The sequence below is a fragment of the Rhinichthys klamathensis genome, unplaced genomic scaffold (genome assembly GCF_029890125.1).
Source record: "Rhinichthys klamathensis goyatoka isolate OS25496 unplaced genomic scaffold, OSU_Roscu_1.1 h1tg000576l_1, whole genome shotgun sequence".
NCBI lineage: Eukaryota > Metazoa > Chordata > Actinopteri > Cypriniformes > Leuciscidae > Rhinichthys > Rhinichthys klamathensis.
The window spans coordinates 24,578-46,041 of NW_026607040.1; the positions used below are offsets into that span (position 1 = coordinate 24,578).

A 21,464-nucleotide genomic window follows, 5' to 3' on the forward strand; every position below is an offset into this window, starting at 1 on the left:
TGGACTTATTATCTATGGGCTTTTCCCTTGACGGGACGTCCCCCCGATTGCCTGCGAGCTTCTCCTCCTGTCTGTACGGTAACTTCTGTACAGCGCGACAGAGTCGAGTGGTTATGACGCAATAGTTAGCCTATTTTTACAAAATCTGTTTCTACGGGGCCATAATGTAACTTTATACATTGTCGTGTTTCTTTAGAAATAAATAATGGACAAATGGAGTCTTTAAACGCCTCAGATGTAAAGTTATTCGCTGTCAAAGTGACGCCAAAATGAATGGGAGTCAATGGAAATGCTAACGCAAGTGAAGTTCTGCTACAACATGGCGGCACCCGGCCGGCTTCAACTTCCAGTCGATGGATTACCCCCTTGGTTTACACAACAGCATTTGTTTTCAAATGATGATATCATGCACATGCATGTTACGTGTTCAATCGTGTTTCATCGCCATCTAATGGCTTGACAGCAGAATACAGTGTTTTTATTCGATTTCGCGGATGCGTGTGAATGGGGATCGGTTTGACAATGGTGTCATATGTACGCTGAAAAATTTGAAGGAACATTTTTTCCGTTTTAAGCATTATCGTTGTCGTGTAAACGCATCCTTAATTAGAATCCTTAATTAGTTTCTGTTTAACTGTTCTAATACATTATTAGTGAAAATAGTATTCTGTGTTTACAAGAATAAGTAAACCGTAGCCTATACGACAAGATATAGTGTTTACTTTTCTATTATTAGTAATAGGATGGCAAACACTAATATTTTCTCATACACCGTCAAGTCTTTGAATATCTAATAAACATTTAATTTCACAAACCTTGCAGACTTATCCTTTATTTCAAACTATGCTGCGCTTTATCCAATTTCACTATAAGTCAATGTGAAAAAGAAAGGTTTTTTTATGGTTTTATATATCGTAACAATAAAAATCATCTGGTTGTTAGCAGGTCTTACAATTAATGTAGGTAAATACAACCTCAGATGAACAACAGCACATGACATATTATTTATTTAGCCAAAATAAAGCCAAAATGGAGAAGCCATGCGTGACAAACTAAGTACACCCTATGATTCAGTTGCTTATTGAGACACTTTTAGCAGCAATAAGTTGAAGGAATCGTTTTCTGTATGACAGTATCAGTCTCTCACATCGTTCTGGAGGAATTTTGGCCCGCTCTTCTTTACAACGTTGCTTCAGTTCATTGAGGTTTTTGTGTGCATCTGTTTTTGAATGTCCCGCCGCAACATTTCAGTCGGGTTGAGTTCTGGACTTAGACTGGGCTAGTGCAACACCTTGTGTACCATTTCTTTTTCACTTTTTCATTTGTAGTTTTATTTCAATGCAAGAAGATGGCTCAGGACAGCGCATATTACTTTCATAACACTTGTATACTTTTTTTTTTTTTTGACAACTTGTGTATATAATAGATCAGACAAAAAACTTCAAGTGGTTGTCATAATTCTTTTCTCCCTCCAGCCAGGGACATTGGCAAGGGTACAGTGGCCCCATCCTTGATTATATTGCCGTGGTGACAGGCAGTTTTATAGCCCGTCTGATAGATTTAGCCATACTTTTAGGGGTGTGTTTAGACTACACAGCCTCCCATGTCATTCAAATAGCCATCAAAGTGTCTCAGAAACACCCATTGTGGCCGATTCTGACCACGCTTCGATATGAAAATAAACTTATTTTGCCAGACTGCTGCTGTTCTCTCTGAATTATGTGATGGCGGGGAGAGATTTTAGCTCTAGAGTTCACAAGCAACAACTTTGATTTCTGCTTCTGTACAAAAACATGGATGTATGCCTAGATTGTTAGATCTGGTTTACATCTAATGATGAAAGTAGATTGCTTACTTTTGGAGACCCTTCTCTTTTGGTTGTTTATCCTAAGTGTTATGTAGGAATATATATATATATATATATATATATATATATATATATATATATATATATATATATATATATATATATATATATATATACATACACTCACCTAAAGGATTATTAGGAACACCTGTTCAATTTCTCATTAATGCTATTATCTAATCAACCAATCACATGGCAGTAACTTCAATGCATTTAGGGGTGTGGTCCTGGTCAAGACAATCTCCTGAACTCCAAACTGAATGTCTGAATGGGAAAGAAAGGTGATTTAAGCAATTTTGAGCGTGGCATGGTTGTTGGTGCCAGACGGGCCGGTCTGAGTATTTCACAATCTGCTCAGTTACTGGGATTTTCACGCACAACCATTTCTAGGGTTTACAAAGAATGGTGTGAAAAGGGAAAAACATCCAGTATGCGGCAGTCCTGTGGGCGAAAATGCCTTGTTGATGCTAGAGGTCAGAGGAGAATGGGCCGACTAATTCAAGCCGATAGAAAAGCAATTTTGACTCGTTAACCACTAACGTTACAACCAAGGTATGCAGCAAAGCATTTGTGAAGCCACAACACGCACAACCTTGAGGCGGATGGGCTACAACAGCAGAAGACCCCACCAGGTACCACTCATCTCCACTACAAATAGGAAAAAGAGGCTACAATTTGCAGGAGCTCACCAAAATTGGACAGTTGAAGACTGGAAAAATATTGCCTGGTCTGATGAGTCTCGATTTCTGTTGAGACATTCAGATGGTAGAGTCAGAATTTGGCGTAAACAGAGTGAGAACATGGATCCATCATGCCTTGTTACCACAGTGCAGGCTGGTGGTGGTGGTGTAATGGTGTGGGAAATGTTTTCTTGGCACACTTTAGACCCCTTAGTGCCAATTGGGCATCGTTTAAATGCCACGGCCTACCTGAGCATTGTTTCTGACCAAGTCCATCCCTTTATGGCCACCATGTACCCATCCTCTGATGGCTACTTCCAGCAGGATAATGCACCATGTCACAAAGCTCAAATCATTTCAAATTGGTTTCTTGAACATGACAATGAGTTCACTGTACTAAAATGGCCCCCACAGTCACCAGATCTCAACCCAATAGAGCATCTTTGGGATCAGGCCCGTCGGAACAGGACAGGCAAACCAAGCAATTGCTTGGGGCCCCGAGCTGGACTGGGGCCCCAAGACAACGACTGTTTAAGAATAAAATGCAACGACAAACTGTGAGCGCCCCTTTGATAGTCAATGCAGTAAAGTGCAATGACACTGTTATCGGAATCCCCCTCAAGGGGGCCCCCTCCGTAGTCGCTCGCTGACAGCAGCCAGCCAACCACACGATCTCTGCTACCGGCAAAATACAAACCTCCTCGGGAGTTATCATGAAGCGGAATTATGCTTCAGGAAGCCAGAAAAGAAAGAAGAGAAAGGAAGAGAAGGTTAAGAAAAATACCAGATAGTGGTAAAGTAATAAATTACACTGCATAAAAATAGCTCTACTTGTCTCGACAAATGGTGTAATTTTGCAGCAGGTAACATTAGGCTAGCAAAAATATGTTTATGTTAGCTACCTGCCTGACGGCAAATGCTGCTTGTAACGAACAGTTAGTGCAATTTTTTTTTCGAACGGACGGAATATGGTTAACGTTACATACTGTAATATGTTTTTTAACGGTTTAAGGAGTTCCAGAATCACTGTTTATCGTATTTAATGACATGACATTGCTATAGCTAATAGGTTTTGATGAAAGTGGCATACCATAACTATTCCACCGTGATAATCTATTTACCAATGGGGGTTAGGAAAACCACACAATAAATTCCGTGCATCAAACATTAGCTTGGGATGTTTTTAAGCATTGGTAGTGAAAGCAGCATCCCTTCCCTTCTAATATCAAAATATGGAAATGCTAACATATCTTTAAGTTTTCTGTAACACTTTATAATAACAATCATTAATAGATGGTAAATTGTTAGTTATTTAATATTTAGTTAATTGTCATTTAACTGTTAGCAAACAGTCTTTTTACTTAATAAATAATTTGTAACCTTACCTATCTATAAACATTATTTAACCTGAAAAAGGCAGGGGAACGTGATTTTTTCATAGCTTATGTCACTGTAATTTTTTATTTTTTTATGCACAGTATGCAACAGCAGTATTTGCACTTTAAACCTTTTTTATTCATATAAAGTCTGTGTTTGGGGCCCTGTTTGGGATGTGGTGGAACGGGAGCTTCGTGCCCTGGATGTGCATCCCACAAATCTCCATCAACTGCAAGATGCTGTCCTATCAACATTTCTAAAGAATGCTTTCAGCGCCTTATTGAATCAATCCCTCGTAGAATTAAGGCAGTTCTGAAGGCGAAAGGGGGTCAAACACAGTATTAGTATGGTGTTCCTAATAATCCTTTAGGTGAGTGTATATATATATATATATATATATATATATATATATATATATTCCTACATAACACTTAGGATCTACTTTCATCATTGAATATCAGATATGCAAAATCAGATATTTTCTCATATATACAGTATATATATATATATATATATATATATATATATATATATATATAGATTGCTACATTTTGAAATTTCGGTGAGAAATGTATATACCTATTCAAGTTGGTCACATTTGACTAATAAACACATTTTAATTTTGAACAGAAATTAATTTAATGGCAATCATCAATTAAAACCATTTTGGTCTCACTTTTTTGTTTTTTCAGAATCATGAACTAGTCTAGGAGGGCTATGAAAATGTAACATTTGAATTTAAAATTCTAAAAATGCATCTCAAGACCCGTGCATTCTGTTCCATTTTGCTTTGTATTTGAGCACAAGAATCCTATACAATCCTATATGATGGAGAACGAAGTCAGTGTTCAGTGAGTGAAAATATATCTATGCTAAACTTATACTTAGCCTCTAACACACACAGTGGCGAGTCACATCTAAGAATTTATTAGCCTATGGCTAATGATAGACATTATTTAGTCGTCCAGAGTGAAGAATTAGTCACATTTACTCTCATTGTAGAGGGTTGTTATGGTTGATGTAGAACACTCAACTTCACATACTACACATTGAAAATAGACATTCATCATCTCTTCATAGTTCACAGCTGTGAAATGATAATTTTGTGCCAGTGTTTAACACGGTTTGTTGAGAAATCTGGGCAGAGGCGGCGATTTGAGAGTGCAATTGTTTAAGAATGTGAGCAATATCAGATATGAGACACAAAGAATACTTTGACATTTTCTTGGGAAAATCCTTACTACAGTAATGAATGGCCATTTCATAAACATGATTGGCAGATGGATTGTAGATAGCATCGTCCAAGACCTTTGAGCTAATCTGTCTGAAAAAGGCGTTCTTGAATGGATATGCGAGAACAGATAACTCTCTAGTGGTGAACAAAGCTACTGTCAGCTGCTGTTTAAAAATCTGCTTCCTTTTCTTAATATAATGGAGGCTTTTTCCAAACTTCCCTAATTAAATATGATTGGCCTTGATGTTGAAAAGTCAGAACTTTTCAGAAGTTTCCACGCTTTCCTTTGCTATGAACTCCTTACTAATCACACATTAATTGAGCAATAGCCTTGTTTTGTACAGTACGTTGATTGCAGGCAGCCAGACCGCTAGATTATGTGTGGACTGATTTTGTTTGATATTCCGCATTTAGATATTTTTTAATCCTTCCTGGTGTTAAAAAGTACATAAGCAAAGATGGTGCAAACAGACTGAGCATGCATGCACATGCACAATACCCTAATTTAGTTTAGGCTGCGTACAGTATGTGAAACGTAATGAACATTATGGTTTCGATTCTTTCTACTACTTGCCAAATGGCAGGGTTCAAAAATAAGGCTAGACCTCTATATTGTTCTTTTTTAGTAATGTATATGCATTTTTATGCCTTAAACCAGGGGTGCCCAACCCTGCTCCTGCCGATCGACTGTCCTGCACAGTTCATCTCCAACCCTAATCATCACACCTGCCTTTAATTTTCAAGTGATCCTGAAGACCTTAATTGGTTGCTTCAGGTGTGTTTGATTAGGGTTAGGGATAAACTGTGCAAGACAGTCGATCGGCAGGAGCAGGGTTGAGCACCACTGCCTTAAACTAAAACTTTTTTTTTTAAATAAAGTTTTTTTTTTCTTAATAGCTTTTTTTATTTATTTAGAGGTTCTAGAGGTTTTTGTCCAAATTGCAAGAATGAATGTGTGACACTTTACTTAAAGCCTTATATTAGGAATACCTTTAGAATGCTTTGTACATAAAGGGTTTAGGTAAAATGTTATCGAATTATTTGTGTTTGTCATCAGTGAGTAATATTTTGTTATGAAAACCATAATTTCCCAGCAAAAGTTCTGAAAATATTGTTGAGGAATTTTTTTTTATACTAAGAAATGATTTAAAAATGATAAATATACAAAATATGTAAAAAATTCTTGGTAAAATTATATGGTTGAGAACCATATACTATAAGCAATAACACAAATTCATAAGCCGTACACATAACACAAACCCTTTTCAGTTTGATTTTAAGATTAAGTTTAATGATTTTCACATCATTTTGAAGCCAGAACTCGAAGCGACAACATCCATTAGTCAAAAGTCTTGTGGACACATATTTAGTATGTGTTTTGTGGTCTTATTTCAGCAACTTTCATTTTTATTTTTTTCAATAACCACGCATAAACATTATTCTCTTAAAAATACAAACATGTACATACATGTTGCTCACATATCATGGTAGCCCCGTTTGTGCTATATAGAGTGAATTTACACCTTTGCCATTAACATGTTTATAAATAACTGAAAAAAGCACAAATGTCAGTGCATGTCAAAACATCCCAAAGGCCCCAAAAACACGGTGGTCCCCAGAGGGTTAAAGTCAAGAATGGTTCAGTTGAGTCATATGAATGATTCAAACTGCTAATTAATGTATTTAAAACTGATTTGACCAATTCAATCCAATAACTCACTAGTTGGGATTTATGAGTTTGACTAAAATAACCAGCTCATAAGAATCATGCGTTTGTGAATCAAACTATTATTTGTGCTGAATGTTCACGAGGACACCTCAAACGAAATATTGATCTGATTGTTCTATTAATCTTGGTAGTATTTTGTGGCACCCGGTCATCTTCTCTCATCACACTCAATTCAGACTGCAAGGTCACACTTCGACTAAAACGTAATTTCTTTTGCCACGCTGCTGTAGATTCAGTGTCCGTTCTGATGCTGTGTATTTGTACTCTGATTGTAAGGGTGAGAAGGGAGAAGCCGCAGAGCCCGACCCTGTGTGATCACCTTGGAAAGATGTAAGAAACCTGATCAATCTACTATATCCAAAGACACATGGCTTTATTCACAGAGTCACCACCCTGAGTCAAAACGTTCTAATGGCTGGCTAATTTAAGTCTTTTAAAGTCAATACCTGATATCTGAGGCCCACAGGGGTTATGTGAGAACGTTCAGAATGGAATGTGCATGATGCCGTGTATCACTTGTCCGTTGAGAAACTCGCAGCATAACATGGCGTGTTAGTTACACTATCCTTCAGAATATGACGGGTTACGTGAAGCATTAATATAGATGTCCTATGCTATGAAAGGATGCATATTTGTTTTCAGTGCTTGATTAGCAGAAGAAAGCATTTTTCATATGACGTACCTAAAAATGTTTATTTGAAATGTGGAGTTCAGTGTTATCTATGATAAACGGGTATCACTGGCTATGGTGAAGCCGCTCAGCATGTTTTCCTAAGTGAAAGTTTGATTCAGATGGTATCGTCCTGAGCTCTACTACTTCAAACGTTTGTAGCAATGAATCGCTGAGCAAATGGAAACTCGCAAAAAGCATTTCCTGGCGTAACCCTCTTGGCATTTGTGGCCAGCGCTCGAGATATCTCTGTTACTCTACTGGATCTTGTTCCAAAGTTCTTTGAAGGGCTGCCATTCAACATATCAACAGTTCTCTCTGCTTAAAACATGGGCGCCTCTGAGACGAACCTTGCTCGTTTTTTTCCTGATATGAATTTAAATTTGATCTCAAACGAGAGTTGTTAAAGCGCTGTGGAAACCAGTCGTTGCATGTCATATGTGTATTTGAGGGGTGTTATAGGATGTTTATTATGTCTGTGAGTCTGTAAACATGTCTGCAAGTACCTGTGTGTAGACATTGGCCAGATTTGCGCACTTTTGGACACTCAATCACTCTTAAATAGATGGCATCTCCAAACAAATTATACTAATGCTTTTCTCAGAACTAACTATTTTATTTTTTGTAAGGAATTGGGGTCAATGTGAAATTAATTAATTAACTTAGTGGACAGTGCTGGGTAGTAACAGATTACATGTAATCTGGATTACGTAATCAGATTACAAAAAATAAGTAATTAGATTAGATTACATTTTAAAATACTCATAATCAGACTGCTGTTACTTTTCCATTGATTGCATGATTACATGTTATTCTCACAATGGCAGTGAATTATTCAGAATTCATTGATCCAACTTGCTTTTTATCTTTAAAAATGTTCCTATCTAAAAAAGTCTACTGCTTATATACGTTCATAAGGTCTTCCAGGTTTGTGAAATCGAACACACATACCAGCCACTAGTCATGTGACTATCACTGAAACTGAGATCCACACAGCATTTTTCATTTACATAAATCGTTTCACTTTTAGGATCACTGATATTGATCACCAAAATAAATAATAGCTTACTAACAACTGTATATTTTAAATGTACAACAATTAAAAGATGAGAAAGTATTTTGAATTGACAACTCTTTTATTTATTGGCAAGCAACGTGTGTAACATATTCCATTCCCTCACTTAGAGATGATTAGTCAAGTCAAGTCATCTTCATTTATGTAGTGCTTTTAACAATGGAGATTGTTTCAAAGCAGCTTTACAGAGATAAACATACAATTTACGGTAACAGAGATTGGTTTGGCTTTATAGCGATTTTTGAATAGTGTTATTTCCAGCTAAAGTTAGTTTTGATAGATTCACTTCCAGCAAAATGATCATTTGTTATTACATTAGGGGCCGCTAAGACGACAACGTTCTCTTTAAACAGACTTTAAACGCGAACCTGTGACCTGATGGCGTTCACATGCGCATTAAGAATTGATTCTATATTCGTTTGAATATATGTGTGCAGGTTTGTAATTTCCCTACAAACCATGCCTAAACAAACTACTTGTCTTGCCTATACATTTGATAAAGAATTTTGTTTTATTTTATCACTTCGGGGTACGTGAACCGGATGTTCAATAACGCTTTATCTGTAGTAGAGAGGGAAAGGGATCCTCCATAGGGAGAGGATAGTTGACACTTCAGCACTGCATTGTCATCGGGTCCAGGCGAAGCTCCTTCGTCAGATCTGGATACGGCCTGGATCCGGAAGGGTGCGGGAAAACCTCGGGATAAACAAAGACACTAAAATTAGCGTAGATGCCATTCTTCTTATGATGTAACGAGTATATCAGGATTTAAGAGAAGTGTTCCCAGTTCCGGCTGACCTAATCTATGCAGCCTAACATTGAATTATAGAAGTCTATAATGTATTATGTGTATGCTAGGTCAAAGAGATGTGTTTTTAGTCTAGCTTTGAACTGACAGAGTGTGTGCTTCCCGGACAATGGTAGGAAGACTGTTCCAAAGTTTTGGTGCTAAATAGGAAAAGGATCTACCGCCAGCAGTCGATTTTGATATTCTAGGTATTATCAACTGGCCGGAATTTTGAGATCGCAATAGACGTGAAGGACTATAATGCTTTAAAAGCTCACTCAAGTACTGCGGTGCTAGACCATTTAGTGCTTTGTAAGTAATCAAAAATATTTTCATATTTATACGATGTTTAATAGCGAGCCAATGCAGTGTTGACAGAACCGGGCTAATATGGTCATATTTCCTGGTTCTGGTAAGAACTCGAGCTGCTGCTTTTTGAACTAGCTGTAGTTTGTTTATTAAGCGTGCAGGGCAACCACCCAGTAGAGCATTACAATAATTAGGATTAGGAACCACTTAGAGCTTAACAAATATACAGTAGCTTTCTGGTAAAAAAAAAAAAAATTCCTACTAAATCAATTAAAGAGCAGTGCGTGATTTTTTTTTTCTTTGTCTTTTGTTGTTTGATTAACATTAATGATAGAGATGGCAGCAGGTTTATTAGGTTGCTGTCATTTTAAGACCGAATGCACGGATCCAATATACTGATACAAACTGTGTTAAGCCGAGAAAGGGATACTGTTCCAGTGTTCCTCAAGTGGCTTTCTGTGCGCGCGCTCCGAGATGGAGTGGAACACGGACACGCAAAATGAACTTTATGCTTCGCATACACTGAAATATGTCAAAATGCCCGGCTGGGTGAGTATTCGCTTAAACACCGTTGGTTATGTCATAAGTGAACAAAAACAGTTGTGAAATAAGTCGAATGTTTATCATTAAATACTCTTTATTATCGAGCACATCCTGCAGTTTAGCAGCAATAGACTGTATTTTACAGAAGTCAGTGATCTAGTTGTTTTGGACGTTAACTTTGGGCTTTTAGGGAGGAACGAATGAATGCTGTGTGAATGAATGTGTTTCATTCAACGCTGTGAATGAAAGAAATGCACTAAAACCGCACAGCCCTCTTTTCTTGCTGTCATTGCTGTGTAGGGTTGCTGTCATTGCAATGTCTCCGCAAAGACATTGCAAATTTATTTTCCTTTTCCAATATCTGATAGAACTGGTGACATATGTACTGAAGCAATTTTAGTTGCACATGAAAAAAGTCTTGTGAGGCTCTTCTGAACAGCCTTTATAGAGACCACCGATCAAACTATATTCACATTCTCAGCAGTCAATTCACATTTATTTGTATAGCGCTTTTCACAATACATATCTTTATTGTTTCAGAGCAGCTTTACAGAAAATGCAAGTGTCCATATTACAATATAGAGTGATCTGTTATCAGAGGTGACAGTGTTCAAGTACATATACAAATATGCAGTTAGCTAACAATGTATTCATTTAAGGCAGGAACAATGAGCTCATTGAAGTAATTATTAGAAGTTGTTAACACAATGATTACAATGTTTAGAAAATGTAGCATTGGTGCATGTTGATTCAGAGTTTGCTTCACTTAAAGTCCTCGCAGGAGTTGGAGTCGTCAGGATGGGCCTCCCGAGATAAAACCAAAAAACAAATAGAAAGTAATTAGCATAGCTGCGGTTCATAACATTTCATGCAGAGATAATCATGTGCATTTGATCTGATATAACTGGAGTACAAGGTTATGGGATGTATTATGTGAATGTTTGATTAAAGAGATGTGTCTTTAAACTGGGAGAGTGTGTCTGAGCCCCGAACATCATCAGGAAGGCCTTTCCAGAGTTCAGGAGCCAAATGCGAAAACACTCTCCCTCCTTTAGTGGCCTTAGATATCCTAGGTACTTACAGACCCCCAAGTTTTGTGACCTTAAAGAGCTTGTAGGGCGATAGAAGATCGGTTAATTACACAGGAGCTAAGGAATTTGGGACCTTATGGGTCAGTAGCAATACTTTGTAATTGATATGGAACTTAACAGGTAACCAGTGTGGAGATGATAAAATTGGTGTTATGAGATCATATTTTCTTGACCTAGTAAGAAGTCTAGCAGCTGCATTTTGGACTAACTCTAGCTTGTTTATTGAGGATGCATGACAACCAGCTAGTAATGCACTACAGTAATCTAGTCTAGACTCTAGAGGTCATGAATACATGAATGAACTTTTCTGCATCAGAAACAGATACCATGTTCCAGAGCTTAGCGATGTTTCTGAGGTGGAAGAAGGCTGTATTTGTAACATGAAATATGCGTTTTGAAAGACAAGTTGCTGTCTAATATAACACCCAGGTCTTTTACTGCGGAGGATGAAGTAACAGTAATTCCTTCTAAATGCAAATTGTATTCTTAAGGCCCGTTCACACCAAGGACGATAATGATAAAGATATGGTTCTAAAAATCGTTCTCAATATTAAAGAATAGCAGAGTTCACACCACAGCTATAACGATAACGATATAGAGAAACGATATCGTTGGGATCACTTTCAAAACAATTTTTTTCCAGCTTTTAAACGATAAGACACTGACAGCCAAACTAATTTAAGCAGTTAAAATGGCAGACGGCATTGCGGAGAAGTTAATCGCCGAGTTCAAGAAAAATCCACCACTGTTTGACAAGTCAAGCCCCTTTTCAAGAAAATGGATATGGAAAACAATCGTTCAATCGGTCAGAATAAATGGTGAGAAGTATTACCTCAGGTATCCAGCGCTCGTTTTGACAATATTGTCTTGCTTCTATCGAAGTTGCGGTGACTAGGTGTTGTTATCGTTCGTTGGTGTGGGCGCAAATATAGTTATCGTTATAGTTATCCTTATAGTTATCGTTCTTGGTGTGAACGACCCTTAACAGATTCTGTGTGCAGGTTTTTGGTCCAATGAGTAATACCTCAGTCTTATCTGATTTTGAATAGATCAAACAGAGCACCATTATAAATAATAAAATTAAGTTCACGGTTCTCCTGATGTCAGTTAATGGCCGGTTAATTTTATTTTGATTGTTTTTATTAAAAGAAATTATATATTTTTATTTTATTTTACATTTTTATCATTTAACACTTTCATTAAACTCACAAACCCCTTGACGTTTCATCACGAACCCCTGATGTAATGTAATATTTAATGCACTTGATGTTCATAACAAAGAATGGAATATATTCTTTCTCCGCTTTTTTATATCAATACGGTACAAGATTATCCTATTCAATTCAATGTGATAAATAAGTTAGTTCAAAAGTAATCAAATGGTCTAGTAGTCAGATTATCTCACCTTAAATGTGTAATGCAACGAATTACGTGTGTTTAGGTACAAATAGGCTTCCATAGAAACTGTTAATATTTGTGTGAAGTGCTTCATTTCTTTAAAACAAAATGAAAGCCATTTGATTAAACATATAATCTGATGTGATTATATTCATACATTAAGCTTGGCTTCGGTGTCCAAAACCTTTTTGGGAATGCTGAGTGCGTGTGTGTGCCTCTGTATTGGGAAGATGCCAGATTGTTTTTGTGACCTGGCCTGTTCTGCAGCCAGGACGCGCTGTGCTGTACATAATTATCAGGCAAGTGAGCAGAATCCCCGCGGCATGTTGACCTCACGCTGGTGTGACGAGACCGGGAGAGGGACACAGCCCTGATTTTAACCCATCCTTCACCTGCCCGCTTGTGCTGAAGTGCCCAGGGCAAGCAGAGGCTAACTACAGTCTCTCCATCGGAACAGCCTGTAAGGCCTGGAGCTCAAGGCCCTCTGAAAAGGGCCAATGCAGCTGTTCTTAACTGGGGCTGCTCTCGGGGAGGTGGAACAACAAAGGAAAGGTGCACTGGTTCCCTCAAGGAGTCATTAGATTCTGCCAAAAGCAGGACGGTAGTGCACTCTCCAAAGAACATACATCATTTAAGAGCAGCCGCAGTCTAACCTCCATCCCAGTCCCGATGCGAGCTTCCCCCTCCACCAGTGTTTTCACAGTACTGCAGTCCTGATCAGGTTCAAGTGCCGATTCTTACTTCCATCTATCTTTTATGGCCTCAGTCAAAGTTTAGTCAAGAAACGATAGGTGTAGAAATGTAACCGCTTGCTGGATTGAGGGTATGTTTGAAACGTGGTGCTCACTTACTAAACGCTGCACGGAATTCACTGAATAGTGCCTATTTTTTTTAAATAGTAAGTTAAATATCTAATGTTAACAAATGGAACTTAATTGTATTGTAAACTTTTTATTTGTACTTCTGTATTAAATTTTCTTTCTTTCTTTCTTTCTTTCTTTCTTTCTTTCTTTCTTTCTTTCTTTCTTTCTTTCTTTCTTTCTTTCTTTCTTTCTTTCTTTCTTTCTTTCTTTCTTTCTTTCTTTCTTTTGACCCACCCATGCATTTTTGTTTTTTGTTTCGTTTCATGTTTCGTTTCGATGTTTATCTATTTTTTTTGTTTTTAGTTTTCTTTCTTTCTTTCTTTCTTTCTTTCTTTCTTTCTTTCTTTCTTTCTTTCTTTCTTTCTTTCTTTCTTTCTTTCTTTCTTTCTTTCTTTCTTTTGACCCACCCATGCATTTTTGTTTTGTGTTTTGTTTTGTTTTGTTTTGTTTTGTTTTGTTTTGTTTGGTTTGGTTTTGTTTTGTTTTTTGTTTCGTTTCATGTTTCGTTTCGATGTTTATCTATTTTTTTAGTTTTTTAGTTTTTAGTTTTTGATTTTTCTTTCTTTCTTTCTTTCTCTTTCTTTCTTTCTTTCTTTCTTTCTTTCTTTCTTTCTTTCTTTCTTTCTTTCTTTCTTTCTTTCTTTCTTTCTTTCTTTCTTTCTTTCTTTCTTTCTTTCTTTCTTTCTTTCTTTTGACCCACCCATGCATTTTTTTTTCGTTTCATGTTTCGTTTCGTTTCGATGTTTATCTATTTTTTTAGTTTTTAGTTTTTGATTTTTGTTTGGTGTTTTTTTTTTTTTTTTTTTTTCGTTTCATGTTTCGTTTTGATGTTTATCTATTTTTTTAGTTTTTAGTTTTTGATTTTTCTTTCTTTCTTTCTTTCTTTCTTTCTTTCTTTCTTTCTTTCTTTCTTTCTTTCTTTCTTTCTTTCTTTCTTTCTTTCTTTCTTTCTTTCTTTCTTTCTTTCTTTCTTTCTTTCTTTTGACCCACCCATGAATTTTTTTTTTTCGTGTCATGTTTCGTTTCGTTTCGATGTTTTTTTTTTTTTTGTGTTTGTTTTGTTTTGTTTTGTGTTTTAAAACAGGCCGACCACTCAGCAGGTGTGTTCCTGACCCTAATTAGCAAGCAAGTGTTCTTGCAATTTCATTGGCTGTTGTTCTAAATAGTGCAAGAGAATGTGAAGTGCTAAGATTACATATCTAAAATAAATATTCTATTGTGAATAACTTTTTCTTGGTGTGTGTGTGTGTGTGTGTGTGTGTGTGTGTGTGTGTGTGTGTGTGTGTGTGTGTGTGTGTAAAGCCTCACTATCATCATTCTCACAAAAAGACTCTCATAGTAAGACGGCTGATGCGAAAGAAGGTTTGCCAGATTTACGCATCTTATTTGTGTTGGTCTTGTTTTATGGAGACGGGCTCTAGATTAGTGTTCTCGAGGCCGAGCTTTCCCTCAACTGTCTTGACAAGCTTCGCCATCATAAGAGTAAATTAGTCGCATCTCTATCCGCAAACTCAGAGACATGATTAAAAAAAGGGCAAGGCGCTCATCTGAGCCTGATATAATTCAGTATTAATAGTCTCACTCAAAAGCCTAACCAAGACAAATTGCTGTGTTTTGAGGGCCAGTGATCCCTTCTCTCTAAGTACCCTCTGACTTATTTCAGAAATCTCTCTCTGTGTAGCTGCCGGTCTTGATGTGTCACACCTAACAAGAGTCCCTGTAAATTTAACCTGTCAATACGTGTCAGGCCTCGTTTATCAGCCACCTCTTCTCGGACGGTTTTCCCTCCCTCACCTTCTTGTATTCCTCTTTATTTTTTTCATCACCTGTTCTCTCTCTGTTGCTTTTAAGCACTATGAGTTTTGACTTTGCCTGTGGTTTTGCCTTATCTCCAATCAGATTTCCCCTCACAAAGCTCTTGCAGGCAGGTGATGGGAATTCTAATCCCGACTCCAGACGGAGGGCTTGTGAAAGCGAGCGTGTTTTTGTGTCTATATGCAATTTGTGCAAATCATTCACTAAAAAGTGCAGAAGTGAGCAGATTTGTCAAGTAAATGAGGCCACATTAACACCTAGAGACACTCATTCTCGCCGCTTCACCGACACATATTGCATGATTTTTACTAAAAGATGGCTGGAGCGGCTCCCTGCTGAATTCTTTAACTTGAGGGAAGTCAAACTGATACATTGTTTGCTTACTGGAAAGATTTCCCCTAAGTTGTCCTGTCAGGATGCTGTGAGGTAGCGGACTCTGTGATTAAACTGGTTCCTGTTCGTTGTGTCTCCTCAGGGTTTGAAAGGGGATCCTGGACCTCAAGGTCTACCTGGTCTCAAAGGTGATAAAGTAAGTCGGCCTGCCAGTTTGATTTCTTGTAACAACCTTTACAAACTGTAGCATAGAGAGATAGAGGCAGAGTATCTATGATCTTAAGGATGTGTTTTTTTTAGTCAGTGAGCTTTGCAGAGTTCCATATAGATGCAAAGTCACAATCTGTAATGCGAGTCATTCTTAGGAAACTGCCATTTGTGCCTGACAATTTTCAATATACTTTTTTATTAACATTTTAACATTTTAAAGTTTGAAAATGTCACTGTTAAACTTTAGAAAACTTATTTTTCCCACTTTAGGCCCAATGTACCAGGGACCATAACTGCCAAATATGCCTCCAGCACCAATATGCAGTCAGATATTGAATATTGGTTTCCCATAAATATGTGGTGACAGCCTTGCAAAATATCAATAGTTATTTGTTGGAACTCAGATATGACGTCAGAAAGGTCAAAGTATTATTTTTGTGGGAGAAATGTCTGCATAATAGGTTTGAACAAAAAATGAGGGACAAAGATGAATTCTGCTTTTTACCAGAAACGTTTTACTTTTAGAAAAAAGTACATATTGAAATATTAGATTAGAATGATGATGAATGGGACATGCATTTGCTGATATTCTGATACTTTTTTTTTTTACGCTACCGTTGAACAGTTTGGATATCTGTGACATTTTTTGCATTAAATTGGTTTGCATTAAAGGATGCAATTGATCAAAAGTGACAGTAAAGATAACAATCAAAATAATGTTTTTTAAATAAATGTTTTCTTTGAACTTTGTTCATCAAACAATCTTGAAAACAAAAAAATGTATCACGGTTTCCCCAAACATATTAAGCATCACAACTGTTTATAATATTGAAAATATTAAGACATGTTTATTGAGCAGCAAATCAGCATATTAGAATGATTTCTGAAGGATCATGTGACACTGAAGACTGGAGTAATGATGCTAAAAATTCAGCTTTGATCACAGGAATAAATAAAAAATATATTTAAATTGTTCACTATTACTGGTTTTACTGTATTTTTATATAAAAGCAGCTTTGTGAGAATAAAAATTTGCTTTCAAAAAAATAAAAAAATGTCATGGAGTTAAAAATATAAAATATGTCTCTAATAATAATGTGAGGTTTAATTTACCATTTTATGAAAATAACAGTGTTTATCAACACTGACTTAACATGCATGTGTGGAAGACCAAATCCAGAGAGAAATGAGCATCAAAATCACCCGAGGTATGCATTACTTTCTAATAATTCAATGGACCGGAGTCAATTATTCCGCTTATACTATGGTAACCACACATCAAGACATTGTTCAGATGATGTATTTAAGACATTTGTCAGGTTTTTGTCCTTAAAACGCTCTTGTCTGTAGGACTAATTTCTTATGCATCTCATCCCAAGCCTCCGTTGCTAATTCCAAAACATAATTTTAGACCTAGTAACGGAGGCTTGAGCCAATGATAGCAGATGAATGCAGTTATGAGAGGGAGAGAGCGAGAGAGAGAGATTGATTAAGCGTGTGTGAATTACCTTAATTTTGTGGCAAAAAACAGAGAGATAATTTGCCGTTATAATATATATATATATATATATATATATATATATATATATATATATATATATATATATTTGCACGGTCGGTGTCATTGTGTCAGCTGTAAAGACCTTTAAAAGAACTGAAATCATTTGGCGAAGTGTAATGGAACTGTAATTTGGTCGAGACCTGCCTGGAACTACTTAAGCCGTGCGTTTCCCTGAAAATAATTGCACACCTTAGAACGTTCGTCAACCAATCAGATTCAAGTATTCAATTATATATATTTATATACATTTATATATGTGTATGTGTATATATGTCAATATATTTATACTATGTATGTATGCATGCATGTGCATGTAGATCAATATTTCATCCAAGTCAACACAGACCTTGTCACTACAGTAGCTGTTTGAATCAGTTATTGGTTGCAGAATGTAGAACCATAGAAGAACCATAACCACTGATTGTACAAGGAAACATTTGTATATCCAATAATTGATAATGTAGCTTATATTGCTTGTGCTGAGTGCAGCATGTAGTAAAACCAGGCACACGGAATGCTGCTCAGTTTTGTGAGATGGAATCAATTTTATTACTGGAAGTCACATATATGGTGACAGGGAAAACTAATGTATGATGAACAAGCAAGAGAATGTTGTATTATGTTTCATATAAATATGTAAAGCAATGTTTCAGATTACAAACAGGTTAAGTTCTATTGGCAGCATCTGTGGCATGCTTTTTATTCATAATTTCAATTTATTTGTAAAAACAATGAAAAATGATGTTTGCATTAAAGCATATACCATATAGTACAAGGCATAGAGGGTTTCGAAGTAGTAATGTGAAGTTCATTTTTTTACATTTTAATGTTAATGTTCAGAGAATATATCGTTCTAAATAGTTTTTTCTCACCCCAATAGCATTTTTGTTTGTTAGTTTGAAGCATAAATATTCCAAAATTTTGTTATATTTAGGCTTAATAATAATAATACCATTCATACAATTTTATTGAATATATGTTGCAGCATATTGTGCAGTTTTAGTAAAAAAAAAAAACATTTGAAAAATGTGAAAAAAACATTTTTTTGCTGCGTTCGCTTCAAGTTCCAGTGCCATGACTCGCCCCATAGACTGTCATTTTAAGTGCTTCACTGTACTGTAAATACAACTTATGTTTGTTTTCACAAATGTATTATTTTCCGAGGTAATGGCCCGTGTGTCACAGATGCTGTTGATAGAACAGACAGACCTTCACAGCAGGGAAGATGTGACTCTGAATGTAGAATAGAGCTTCCTGCTCTGATATCTTATTCCCCAAACCAGGCACACGAAGGCCCACAGCGGGACTTCTTTCCCAACAATAGATCAAATGTTATTCTCTAATTAGCTACCATATTACCCATTGTCTTTTACAGTATTGGGTTTCTTTGTTTGCCTGCTTGCGCACGTAATTGTCAATGCAGTGTTTTCAAGCCTTGAAGTTCTAATGAGCTCTTCTGCGTTCGAGCAGAGAATAACTAGCTTCTTTTTCATCTCATCTCCCAGTCAGACAGAGGGAGGGAGGAAAACCGTTAGTTTGGATTGAAACTGACAGTCGGAAAGACGCGTCACGCTCTTCAAACATAGAATGACTCGGAATATCTTCAAACGGGCCGGCTTTAGGTGTTCGCAACTTTATATTTCAGCAAACTTTGATGTGGAGTTTCTGTGGATTTAAATTGAATTTGTGGAAAGCTCTGCCTGTTTTTGTCAAGGGGTTTTTAACTTAAACTGATGTCTCCGCTTGTATTTCATAACCTTGAAAATATGAAAGTCCTTTATTTAAGAGCAGATAAGCACAGATAGAGGAACAGCAGGTCGTTTTATTTTGACAAATATTTTTCAGATATGCCTAACGGAGTTATTCCTAAAGGAATAGTTTTCCTAAAAATGACAATTTTGTCATCCTCTACTCACCCTCGTGTCTTTCCAAACCCGTATGACTGACTTTCTTCTAAGTAAGGTATACGAAGAACATGTTTCTTTAAAAAAAAGCGCTTCATTAAATATTGAGCTGTTTTACTCAAGATGCCTTCAAAAGGACCAACTTAAAGGGATAGTTCCCCCAAAAATGAAGATTCTGTCATCATTTACTCACCTTCGTGTTGTTCCAAACCTGTATGAAGTCCTTTGTTCTGCTGAAAACAGACGAAGCTATTTAGAAGAATATGGGTAAACAAACAATGGGGGGAAAAATACTATGGAAGTCAATGGGGTCCAACAACATTTTTCAAAATATCTTTTTTTTTGTGTGTGTGTGTGTGTTCAGAAGACAAAATTCATACAGACTTGTGGGTGAGTAAATTACAGAATTTAAATTTTTTGGGTGAACTATCCCTTTAAGATGAACATAACCGATATCTGTAGCATATGCAGAATATCTCAAATGTAATATCCGTTTTTTTTTTGTTTTTTTTTACCATGAAAGTCCATAGATATCTGAGTCAGTTGATACAGCAGATGCGATGAGACCCGTTTTCCTCTTTGTTTAGTTGACTTTTGCACAATGCTCTGAAATATTTGATAGGTCAATTATGATTGGTCAATCACGGCAATCTGCAGTCAGACATTTTTGCATAATCGCCACTAAACTGTGTAATAAGTGGCTTAATGTACTTAATGTTAAAGCTCTATAAACCCCTGTCCTGATTCAGTTTGTGATAATGATCTGTTATCATTTGCACTTCTGTATATTTTAGGAACAAAATGCAGCTGTTTGGATGATCTGCTTATATTTGAACAATAATCACTCTTGTGAATTTGATTGTGTCTCTGTTACAGGGGGATCCAGGCACACCGGTTTCAGGAACATTGTCGGTACGCATCTCAATTCACCCTACAACAACGCTGCACGTCATTTCAGAGCTCACCATACTGACACTGACTCTTTTTGAATGACATCCATATAAAACATGATATGCATAAGCTGCATTAAGCACTGAAATGAGATTTATGGAGAGTCTTTGCTAAGGTTTTAGGGAATGGTTGACTTCTTATCGCCGACACAGATATGAGAAAGGTGTTATATTAAAACGCGTTATTAACTCTTTGCTAAAGTTAAAAATAGTTTAGGGCCGTTCACACAGAAGTCATTTTTCCATTCCACTGCGCTACTTTTTAATACTATAAATACGCCATTCAGTTTCTTTATCTTCACAACTAAAACAAATAAGAGGCAAATGAGAGCCAGCACATGCTCACAATAACCAGACTGTGGAGGTAAGACGTGTCCTGCAAGTAGGGAGATAATAATTCACGTCTGCTACATCTCATAAAACTACAGCAGGATATACAGTATGTTCTTTGTGTGTTAGGATACAGTACAACAGCTCTGCCCCTTTATGTAACCTAAACAGCAAACTAACCCCAACGGAACTGTATCAGGGCATAACAGTTATTTACTCATGCTAATTTTACATTTTATGAGGACAAGCAGGAATACCAGGGATGCAAACGTGAAAGCCGACGACACACTCGCCGCATCACCACTCCCTCTTATAGTCAAGTTGTAAATCGTGTAGTACATTTACAAGCGGCTTGCATTATTAAGGTTTAAACAAAATAGCTTATAGCTGACATTTCTGATTTTATCAATGTTTCAGGTTATTTTATATTCTTGTCTGGATCTTGCCAGCGTAGACATCTGTCGCTCTCATTACGGACACTAACGTCACTCTCCCTCCCCTGTTACATTTTGACAGTTTTAGGAGCTTTGAAAGCTCTTGTTCTCTGACTTTCACCAGACACTAGGAGTGAATGGCTATTTTTGCAGCTGTTTCTAAGATGTGTCAGTATTTTCGAGGATGCCAGCTGTAAGAGAACACCGCACTGTTTTACTCTGCATCTGAAAGGCCGTCTGTATGTGATGGTCATGTGCTTTGTCCTTTTACTGGGCCATGTACTGTAAAGATATCTTGGTTCCT

General features: G+C 36.8%; 1 protein-coding gene across 1 annotated transcript in view; it reads left to right on the forward strand.

Moving 5' to 3' along the window:
* Positions 1 to 21,464, forward strand: part of LOC130075360 (collagen alpha-1(XIX) chain-like) — a gene marked incomplete at its 5' end in the record, with an annotated part of 161,021 nt that overhangs the window by 23,313 nt on the left and 116,244 nt on the right. The window contains 2 exons of the mRNA XM_056239974.1: positions 15,914 to 15,967; positions 20,323 to 20,358. Of these exons, the coding sequence (XP_056095949.1) occupies positions 15,914 to 15,967; positions 20,323 to 20,358 (90 nt within the window). The remainder of the gene's footprint in view (positions 1 to 15,913; positions 15,968 to 20,322; positions 20,359 to 21,464) is intronic.